At 37.5% G+C, this 11,833-nt stretch overlaps 1 protein-coding gene across 1 annotated transcript in view; it reads right to left on the bottom strand.

Moving 5' to 3' along the window:
* Positions 1–11,833, bottom strand: part of ecpas (Ecm29 proteasome adaptor and scaffold) — a 90,717-nt gene that overhangs the window by 27,637 nt on the left and 51,247 nt on the right. Inside the window, exons 24-30 of the mRNA XM_048621275.1 lie at positions 10,786–10,931; positions 10,286–10,340; positions 8,830–8,944; positions 8,289–8,357; positions 5,344–5,461; positions 5,007–5,174; positions 2,346–2,425 (exon numbers count right to left, since the gene is read on the bottom strand). Of these exons, the coding sequence (XP_048477232.1) occupies positions 2,346–2,425; positions 5,007–5,174; positions 5,344–5,461; positions 8,289–8,357; positions 8,830–8,944; positions 10,286–10,340; positions 10,786–10,931 (751 nt within the window). The remainder of the gene's footprint in view (positions 1–2,345; positions 2,426–5,006; positions 5,175–5,343; positions 5,462–8,288; positions 8,358–8,829; positions 8,945–10,285; positions 10,341–10,785; positions 10,932–11,833) is intronic.

Here is an 11,833-nt window from a genome sequence, read left to right as displayed (position 1 = left end):
ACCCTTCATCAGATGAAGGGTCTAGGCCCGAAACGTCAGCCTTTCTGCTCCTATGATGCTGCTTGGCCTGCTGTGTTCATCCAGCTCTGCACCTTGTTGCCACTAATTGGACTTTGCTGTGTGCAAACTGGTTGCAGCATTTCCTGCAACACTTCAAAAGTACATAATTGGATGTAAAGAATTTTAGAGCATGTTGAGCTAGTGAAACTTACAAGTTTTTTAAAAAAATTGTATTATTTTGCGTCATTGTAAATGAGATTTTCCCATAATTCTGGTCCCTCGTAACTGACCAATACAAATGACCAAGGCTACAAGTGTAAGCATCAAAATAAAACTAGTTCCCTTCTTGAAACAATGCAAGTGAAATTGTGGAGCACAATATTTTCCATTAATAGGACTTGATGATTAAATTCAAAAGGCAGATTCAACTCAAGCAGTAGACTAACAGACTTTTCTATCCAAAATTGATTCCTACAAATGTGATCTATTGATGGCTCACTGCCAACTTGTTTAGCTAGCACAATACTACTCTAAAAAAGACTAATATTTTATTAAGTTATTCAGTTCGCTAGTGCTGGTGGTACTCAGCTTCATTAAAATTTATCTTCCTCATTTGTGTCTCTATCCTCCTCCATAACTGTAATTTTCAAAGCCATAATTTTCTCAAATTGCCAATCTTGCACAGGTAAACAGCTTTAATTATTCTTCACCCAACTCAACAAATAAAATTAAATTGCCTGCTGTCAACTACAGATTGAATGTGAAAATTAACTACCTGGCATATAGAAACAAAATTCACATCAGGGAGATTGAGTACTTCGCCGCTTTAAAGACATCCTTCTTATAAAAATAAGCAATAAATCGAAGCAAATTACAATTCTGTATTTGCTTTTTTAATACGTGATGAAACTGTGGATCTTGTATATGTATGTTTTAAGATGATTAATTATAAGTTTGGGTTTTTGATTTTTGAGTTAGTAACCAGTGGATAGAAGAGACTGGAATAGAATCCCTACAGTGTGGAAACAGGCCCTTCAGCCCATCAAGTCCACACTGACTCTCAGAGCATCCCACCCAGACCCATTCCCCAAAGCCACCTAATCTACACATCTCTGAACAGTGGTTTTCTGTGAATCTGAATTTATTAATTTTCAATTATTTCTGTAGTCTTAGTGATTTTTTGAAAAGATGTTTTGAGGTCTGACTTTAAAATTTTATTTACATTGGTACAGTTTTACAACCAAACAGGATAAACAAGCTCCAGGTTATAGAAGGTGAGGGGAGTGTTCCTTAAGCTTAAGAGAACCGCCACCCATATCTTAAAGAGAGTGCTTTTTTCCTTCTGTTTTACTTTGAGTTTGGAGCAGTCCTTGACACAGGATGGCTCTTTAGGTTCTATAGCTCCTGAAAAAGGAAGGATATATATTGAACTAGGTTACCTTAGAGTGAAGAATTAGTGTTAGTCCCAGACCCGAAGTGTTGCATAAAACCCTGAAGAGGTTACTTTAAGCAGGTGCATAATAGCTTCAGGAACAGTTAATATGCAGTTCTGTCTAAAAGTTGGAAGTCACAAATGACTTGGATCTATTGAGGTGCTAGGTACAGGGACTCTGGTTTGAGTTTAACAGTGACTAGTGCTATGGGAACTGTACAAGGGGTATGTTTTGGGTAATATAACAAAAGCCATTTTGCTTTTATAAAGGAGTGTTCTGGGATTATAATTTTACTGCGTGCTTAAATTTAAAAGTCTTTGAATTTGTATTGTAAGTAGACAGTTTTGTTTGTTCTATTTTATCTTTATTTCTTTTGTTAATAAACTACTGTTTTTTGGTAAAGCAAAATTCACAGCATTCCGTGCTTATGATTCAGTGAGTTAGCACTTTGGTAAAGCCAAAAGAACCTCAATCTGTCAACCCAGGTTCCTGTCTGGGATCTGACTTGCGTGGTAATAACAGGGATCATAATAAATGTCAAGGAACCTTGTGCATTTACATTCTGATCGCATTATCATACGATATAATTAAATGAAGGATACTACTGAGCAATTATTTTCTATTCCCACCTTTATCTCCTTATCCCACAATTCTTTTTGTTTCCCACTCTATTGAAAGCACTAATTCCATACCAGAGTACAGTTCATTTGTTATCTTAGTGGTTATTCTTCACATAAAAACCCAGCTTTTCAGGATGGGTAATTGCACTGCAATCAAGGGTAGAAACTGTCCGAATTTGACACTCCCCTGCGCCAAAGAATACTAAGGACATCTGAATAGCAAATCAAATCTCATGTTACTTAGCTTTACTCACAGAGGACCCATACCATGCATCTGAAATAATAGTAGTACCTGGATTCACGAACACGCCAAAGATTGCTGGTTAAATTGTATATTAAATCTTGAAGAATCTCCTTTAAGTATGTGTCTATCTGTTAAAAGAAATATACAATTAACTATTGCTTTGTGAAATTATCTCAAATGGATGACTTTTGAAACAGATCTACAATGCAGATAACGGCACACCCTTTATAAAAAGAGAAGTTGGTAAATGGATCAATTAGGACCATGCATTTCAAAAAAAAAGATAGATGCAAGTTGTATAATTGTTGTATCTACTGAAGTTGCTAATTAGCTCATCTTTCAGCTCATTTTAGATATTTTACATAGTACCTCCTATATTGAGGGAACAGTTATCAACAGGACTGTGCATATGTGGTGGGGGAAATTCACACTTCCAAGATATGTTCAATCAGCACATAAAAGATAAAATTGGAATGATTCTGCACAAGTTGCATGTTTACACAAGGCAAGAGCAAGATGAATCATAGGACTGTCGACCCTTAATAGGACATTATCCTTATGAATGTTCCCTTACGGAACATTATCCTGATCAACTTTCCTTTATGAAACATGGAAAAAGGGAGCAGGATTAGGCCATTTGGCCTTTTGAGCCTATGCCACCATTCAATATGATTATGGCTGACCATCCAACTCAGTACCCGGTTTCTAATTTCTTCCCATACCATTTCATCCCTTTAGCTCTAAGAACTAGATCTAACTCCTTCTTGAAAACATTTGATGTTTTGGCTTCAACCATTTTCTGTAGCAGAAGAATTCCACAGGCTCACCACTCTACGGGTGAAAAAAAACTGTCCTCTTTACAGTCCTAACTGGCCAACTCCATATCCTTAAACTGTGATCTTTTGTCTTGGACTCCATGGTCATTAGGAACATTCTTCCTGAATTTACCCTGTCTAGTTCTGTTAGAATTTTATTGAATTTCTATGCGATCCCCCTTTATTCTTCTTGGGGAAAGGATGGCTTAGTAGCATTACTGCACAATCCAGAAACTCAGCTAACATTCTGGGGATCCGAGTTCGAATCCCACCATAGTAGATGGTGGAATTTGAATTCAATAATATCTGGAATTAAGAATCTACTGATGACCGTGAAACCACTGTCAATTGTTAGAAAAACCCATCTGGTTTACTAATGACCTTCAGGGAAGGAAAGCTGCCATCCTCACCTGGTCTGGCCTACATGTGACTCCAGACCCACAGCATTACGGTTGACTCTCAACTGCCCTCTGAAATGACCTAGTGAATCATTCAGTTGGACCAATTGCTATAAAGACTCTTTAAGGGCAATAAATGCTGGTCAGCCAGCGATGCCCACATCCCACAAGTGAACAAAATAAATCTTCTAAACTCCAGTGAATATAGTCTTAACTAGCTTCTCTTCACATGTCAATCCTGCCATCCCAGGAATCAGTCTGGAAAGTGTTCTTGCACTCCATACATAGGCAGCAAATTGACGCTCAGATAAGGAAACCAAAACCGCTCACACTACCCCAGGTTTGGTCTCACTAAGGCCCTGTGCAACTGCAGCAAGACATGCTTCCTCCTGTACTTGAATCCTTCACTATGAAGTCGAACATACCATTTATCATCTTCACCGCCTGCTGTAGCCGCATGGTTACTTTCAGTGACTTGTGTACAAGGACACACAGTACTCATTCCACCTCCTTCTTTCCCAATGTATTGCCAATCAGATCGTAACCTGCCTTTCTGTTTTTACTACCAAAGTGGATGGTCGCACATTTATCCACATTACACTTCATCTACCATGCGTTTGCCCCGTTCAACATATCCAAATCACACTAAAGCATCTGTGCATCCTCCTCACAGTTCACTCTTCCACACAGTTTTGTGTTATGTACAAACTTGGATATATTAGATTTAGTTCCTTCATCAATAGTATTTATTCTGAACAGCTGGGGTCCAAACACTGATCCCTATGGTACTCTAACAGACACGCCTGCCACTCAAAAGGCGGCCAGTTTATTTTTACTCATTTCCTGTCTGTCAACCAGTTCTCTATGGTCAGTACACTAGCCCCAATCCATGCACTTTAATTTTACACACACATCTCTTACGTGGACTTATCAAAAGCTTTCTGAAAGTCCAAGAAAATCACATTCATTGGTACACCCCCACCCCACAACAACTCTATTAGTCAGATCCTCAAAAAATCCCAGCACACTTGTCAAGCATTTCCTCTTTTGTAAATCTATGCAGACACTGTCTCATTTTGTTAGTGTTTTCTAAGTGCTCTGTTATTAATCTTCTATAATGGGCTCTAGAATTTCACTACTGCCAATGTCCAGCTAAACAATCAACAATTCCCTGTTTTCTCTCTATCTCCTTTTTTAAGGTGTGGGGTTACATTAACTACCCTTCAATAAATAGGAGTTGTTCCAGAGTCTATAGAATCTTGGGCAGCAGTCATTGGTGCTATTGCGCAGTTCTGCTGGAGGTTGCTTGAAGAAAATTAAGTTTCCCCTGCTACGAGTAAGTGCATGTCAACTTAAGTAGCACATCCAGTAACTTTAGTTGGAAAAACTAATGAAATTAAGATGACAAAACTCTGAATGATGTAATCTAAACAGCTCAAATTCAAATAAAATAAAACAAACATTTTGGATGACTGATTTTGAAGTCCCACACTTACAGCACTTTTTTCTGTGACAAGAGCATTCCAAATACTGGTCATTGCCTGCCGGATTCCAGAATTTGGATCAAACCGGTAACGATAGAGTCTTGGAATAAGTTGAGCTAAATAAGGAGCTAACTGTTCTTCAGCCTTAGTTGCTATGATGTTAAAGCCAAAAGCAGCACCCTGCAGGGAGAAGGAGCAGTTATTTCACAACAGCACCACATTGCATGCCCTTTCCATTAACACAAAGAAATCCATAGGACTAGACTTGATTGACTGAATTTAATCATTTTTCCAGGACTTCTATGAATCTCTCTTTGCTCAATGCATGCAGTAACAAAATGTCATTTACCTTTCGAGAATTCCACATTGCATGGTGATTGGCTAAGTTCATGAACTTGTAAACAAGGTCAGGTTGATTAAGATCACTGGCAAGACTGCACAGCTCTTTGTATGTCGACAGTCCTTGTCTGATGAAGGTTCAAAACAAAAAAGTTAAAGTGCAGTACATTCACTAGATTTAGCAGCAGAGTCAAACAGAAATTAATTATGCATCAATGTAAAGAATTTGAAATGGGAAATATTTAAGTTCCTTCAACAACATAAAAAGAAGTGCATTTACCACTTGGATTTAAAAGAACAGCAGATTCCAGATATCTCAAAGTAAAACAGAAAATACTGCTCGAAGTCTTTTTCCCCATCACTTAATTGAGATGAACACAAACTCTCTACCCTTCAGCATTCAAGCTAATCCGTGGCCTTGTTTCACACTTTTACACCATTGTGATTTGGCAAATTAGATACAAAAATGACTTAGGGGCAGGAAGCAGAGGCTGATGGTTGAAGGGTGTTTTTGTGACTGGAAAACTAGTGCACCACTGAGTCGGTCCCTTACATTAATGATCTGGACGTGATTGTTGGAGATATGATCAGTTAATTTGCAGATTACATAAAAATTGGTGTTGTGGTAAATAACGAGAAAGAAAGCCTTAGACTACTGAATCATATTGATGGGCTGGTCAGATGGGGTGAACAGTGGCAAATGGAGTTTAATCCTGAAAAGTGTGAGCTGATGCATTTTGGGAGGACTAACAAAGGACCCTAAGTAGTACAAAGGATTGCAGGGAACTTGGTGTGCATACCCATAGGTCTATAAAGACAGGCAGACAAGGTGGTTAAGTTGAGAAGGCATATTTGATTCTTGTCTTTATTAGTCAAGGCATTGAATACGAGAACAAGGTGGTTATGATGGAGTTTTTAGTTAGTTAAACCACTGTTGAAGTACTGTGTGCTGCTTTGATGCAATACCACAAGAGGGATATAATTAGCACTAGAGAAGATGCAGACGGGATTCACTAGGATATTGCCTAGGCTGGCGTGATTCACTTATGAAGAGAGGCTAGATAGGCAGAGGCTAAACAGGCTGAGGCTGTTTTCCTGAGAAAAGAGGCGGCTTTTGGGGAGGTGGAATCTGAATGAGGGGTACAAAGTTCTGACAGGCATAGACAGGGGCACATAGGGAGAAACTTTTCCCTTCTACAGCAGTCAATAACCACGTGCACTGTTTCAAGGTAAGCAGGAGGTTTGAAAGGAATTTGAGGAAACTTTTTTCTTCCACCCAGAAGGTTGTGTATATCTGGAATTTACTGCCTAAAGGAGTAGTCAAGGTGGAAACCCCTAAGACATATAAGAACTCTTCAGAACACTAGAAACATCATAGCACACAAGACTATGGGCCAAGTGGCATTAAACTGCAATGGAATAGATGGACATTTGATAACTACTGCAAACATGATGAGCTGACTGGCATGCGTCTATGACTTTTTCTAGCTTTATATTCCCCTTCACTGCTTACAAAGCTGTAGTGAACTTAAGTTTTTTTTCTTTTACTATCTATTTATTCCTTTCCTATTCTGTGATACTCTACAGAGTTGCTATATTCTTCTTTTGACAGCCTGGTTAAATTAACTTTGTACATCATCCAGCAATATTGCTGAGAAGGGAGACATGTTGTTTTAAGATTTTCAATTTGCACTCATCAGGACCAATCCAAGAATACCAAATTTCAAACTAAATAATGAGAAAAAGGGTGATGACTGATTGGCAAGTAGAATCTGATTGGTGGTAGCATTACCATTGAGAATGCACCAAGGAAGTTACTCTTCCAGTCTTGCTTAAACTCAAAAAGGCAAGTCAGCTTTGATTCGCGAGACTTTGCCATGTGAACCACACCAGGGAACACTGCATTCTTCACTGGTACATCCAGTATTGTTGCATAAATGCAGTTTAAATTGTTGTTGTTCTGTTTGAAATTCGGTATTCTTCCATCTGCCCTGATAAGTGCAAAACAAAAATCTTCAACAGCATGTCTTCTTTCTCATCAACATTCAAGTTCAGTACTTTAAAGCTACAACTTATACATCTTTAAATTTTTTACTTCAACTTTATGAAGCCCAGAAATGCTTGAATTGGTAATCTTTGCTAATGAATCATACCCTCTACTGAAGTGGATCCAGTTACATTGTGAGTTTCCTGTTAAGTTGTGAGTTTCTGCCCAAAATATTAATCATATTCAACCTAGGGTGTACAACTACGGATGCCCATAGTTTTATTTGTATACTAATTATTCTTCAAATATTTCTAGGAGAAAACATATGAACCCTGGAAAGCGTTTTCCCTGATGCTACACTGCTGTCCTACTTTCCTTATTCATTAACCTTTTTTAGTTGATAAACAAAGTTCTACTTGTCACAAAATACCTCTAGAAATAGTCACGCTCGACTTAAGATGTCAAAACTGTATGCAAATTATGGGGTCAAACCTGCTTATCAGGCTGATCTACAATGTTTAAATCTGGAGCAATTTTATCAGGACTTTAGAAGTCTTAGGGAAATTTGATAAAAAGACCAAAACTTGATAGCCACCAATAAATCTCAAATGAAATTCAGGAGAAAACGTTTTACTTAGTGAGTGGAATTTACTTTGGTTAAGAGTAATTAAAGCGAATCTCACAGAAAAGCTAGATAAATACATGAGAGAGAAAGGAATAGAAAGAACTTTTTATAGGGTGAGAGCTGACATGGACTTAAGTGTCAAAAGACCTGTTATTGTATTGTAAACTATGTAGTATACTTTATAAACATGCAAGAAACAATTAACCAAACCTATATTTGAAATTTGCTTCATAAATACTTGGTTGTTCTAATGCAAAATGAATAATGTGGGGTTTCAGGAATGATTATTTCATTCAATGTCACAAATACGAGAATGTTAATCGTAGTTCCTGGTCCTTCTTACCCATCAGGAGTTTTTCCCAATGCATTTCCTTGAAACAGTTCAGTGTCTTCAGACAAATCTTGTTTAATCCTGTAAGAGGAATTATAGACTGCCAGTAAATGAAATAAGTCAACAATATGGATGAATGACCACAATATAATCAAAACATGTTATATATTCCAAAATAATTACCTGAAAATGAACCAGCTCCAGAAACCAAAGTAAATAACAATTACTAGTGAAAATATTTTGAAGCAAGATATTCAATTTAGGAATTGTTGCATAGTTCTGAATCTATTCGTATGATTATATAACATTTTCATTTCTTTGTTCCTCCATAAAATGGTTATGTTATACACGAGTAATCAAAGGATCACATCTTCACACACAGCAACATGCTCTCCATTGCTGGGGGGAGTGTGGAAGAATAAAACGGCATTAAAGACAAGTGTTTCAAACATGTAAATCAAAGGCATCTTCCTGTATAAATCTTTGATATAGAGTCCAGTTATGAGATATTTAGCTTCTAAAAATAACTGTTAGCTGAAAGATGTAGTCTTACCGCTTCCCAGTCATAAGTGTTTCCACAAGAATTGACACTAGCTCCTTTTGATCCTGTTCATTGCCCAATTCATACACCAATCCAAGACCTTTAGATGCCACATCTTGACTAAGCTCTACAATGTTAAGTAAACAAATAAATCAGCATCAAGCATTATAGGGGTGACCTGTACCTGGCTATGTAAGTAAAAGCAGAGGGTGTGTCATTGATCTATCTTGCGAAGCCAGTTTCGGGGACGATCCTTGGGTCCTCTCCCTGCATAAACCAGTTTCTGCTTGAATAAACATCTTCCACTTGCCTGAATCCTACCTGCCTCCTGAGTCTTTGTCTCAAGTCAGGAAAAACGCTCCTATAAGCATTAACTTGTATAGCTACTTATTAAATAATTAGTTTCAATAAATTCCAATATAGACTGCAGTAGATTCCTTAGTTCTAGTATTATAATCACCGGCTTTCTTCACTGGATGATATTGATTAGATGCTGTCTTACTGCAATGCCTAGTACACTGATTAAATTTCTTCAGGTAACGGAGTTACGTACACCGACCCATAAACCTGCAGGCCAACTAAGATTATTGACCTCATATCTTGCCAATACACTGGAACAGGAAACCAGTGTTACTGACATCATCACAGTATACCCAGAAGAAAGTTGGCACATGCATAGTACTGCTGATGTCACTGTTGGGTGCCCACTGAATTCTCACTACCTTGTTGGCCATTTGACTTGCGACCTCATTTGTTGGCTGCTTTGTTTACTATCTCGCTGGCTGCTCCACTTCGGATGTCTCATTATCATCCTTTGATCGATGCCCTGCTCTCTTGCTTGCAGGGAATGGCAAACACAGGGGAAGCAGGGTGGTGAGCTGCAGAAAAACAATGATGCGCCCAAGCCACAGAGCCAGTGAGGGAGATGTCCAAGGGTTGGGAATGGGATACGAGCAAATCACAATCCCAGGACATTTAACTGGTGGTTTGGGGTTTAATGTTCTCCGAAAACTGCAATACTAAATCATGATATTAGACTGGCAGGGTAAGATGACACAACATTTAAGACCGTGCATATCATTATTCATAGAAGAATGTGATGTACTCAGCGAGGTAATCATTTATGAACAAAACTAAACTAAATTGGATCCAAAAAAATCTTCAATTAGGAAGACAAATAAATAAGCTTCTACAACCTATATTACTAAATTTGGAACTTTACTGCACACTTATGATTTGCAGGTGCAGACAATAATGTACATTAGATTGATTGCGTAGAAACATGCATACTGCTGGTGAGAAGGTTCATGAATGACAGATATTTAAAGATGCAATGCCTTCAACACAACTCAGTCCATATGCTAGTGTCAAAAGTAGCTTAACTTTTATAACTGGTGCTTTTCCCCCCAATATTTTGATGACTGAGAGAATTACAGTACAAGCAAGATTAAATACACAGCAAGCTTACCATCATTTTCAGATAAAATCGAAATGAATGCACTCTGAATTTCCTTTAAATGAGACTGTAAAGAAAACATTATTAAATTTAAACATGCATACACGAGATTGTTTTAAGAAGAATCCATTACCTAAAATAAGCTGCAGTACTGCTACAAACTGAGATCTGATACAAACAACTGCTTTTAAATTCCTCACCACTTTAAAAATGAGCAGCCATGATAGCTTTTCAACTTTGACAACTGAAAATATGATTGCTACTTAGCATGACACGCTTTATTTTATTCATTCACAGGAAGAAATTAAACATCTTGTATTAAATACGCTCTGGAAAAATCATTTTTATCACCTTAATCACAATTCAGCACTGCCTGTATCCTATTATTACAATTAAAAAAGATTGCTACATTATGTTCAAAATTTCACAATATCAATCAACAGAGAAACTTCACAAGTATTTAGCCGTTTTGGAAAGATTTTAAAAAATTCAAAATAATTGAATGTCCTTACCTTGATCTCTTTGTGTTGGCTCAGTTTTTTCACCAGTGATAAAAGCCAGACGCAGGAAGCCTGGCGGACATGGGGATTAGAACTAATGATGTATTTCTTTAGGATTTCATCCAGAACCCATGGAACAACATCATTTACTTTAACAGCTGAGGATTAAAACAAAGAGGTCATTGAAATTTGCAGGTGAGCCAGTGAAATGTATCCAAACTACATGAATACATCTTTCTTTACAGGAAGGTGGGAGAATAGCTGAATGGCCTCTGTGCGTTGTAACAATTTGTGATTTTGTGATATTCAGAACAGAACGATAATTTCGATCTAAAATTTTAATGATGGTCAATTTGCAAGCTGTAAAACTACAGCTGAAGCAGATCACATTTGCATTATTTGATCTGCTAACACAGCCAAATGTGGTTTCAAAAATCCAGAACAAGCCCCATTTTACATCAGAATAATTCAGGTTATTGAAGTTACTTAAGTAAAAATAAATAGTTATCAGTTAGTGTTCAGATACAAAAGTTTAAAAGAAGTAGGGATGAAAGTGAAGACTCTTTTCCATCATTTTTTATGGCACTGCAAGGTGTGTTGTTTGGTAGTCTGAATCAATGCAATAGCTCCTTTAGCTTGTTTTTTTTTGTCTTGTGTGCCTTCTTCTGCCTTTCTGCTGAGAAGCAGTCGCCATTTCAAGATTTCTTTATCATTGTGTTCAGAAGTTCTCCTGCAAAATGGCTGGCTCAGCCAGACTTTATCACAATAAACAAAATGGCTGCAAATGTCAACTTTTGATGAAGAACTGTTCACATAGTAAAGTCAATTATGCTGAAATTTGTTGTGATGTCCTAGCTCCTGTTCAACAGGATAGTCTTCACAACTTTTGAATACTTAATGGATAACCCTAAAATCCTTGAAATAGTGACACACTTTGTGATTAATTCTTAAGGCAACAGAGTGTTATAGTCTGCCTTTGACTCCAGTTGAATCCACACATGAAGTCATGTAGCTTTTGGAAGCCATTTTGTAGATGTACTCATTTTAAAGACAGGTCAGC

Source organism: Rhincodon typus, chromosome 3 (assembly GCF_021869965.1).
Source record: "Rhincodon typus isolate 14 chromosome 3, sRhiTyp1.1, whole genome shotgun sequence".
Classification (NCBI taxonomy): Eukaryota; Metazoa; Chordata; class Chondrichthyes; order Orectolobiformes; family Rhincodontidae; genus Rhincodon; species Rhincodon typus.
Note: the sequence above shows the minus strand (reverse complement) of the source record. Positions and strands in the feature narration are given on the sequence as shown.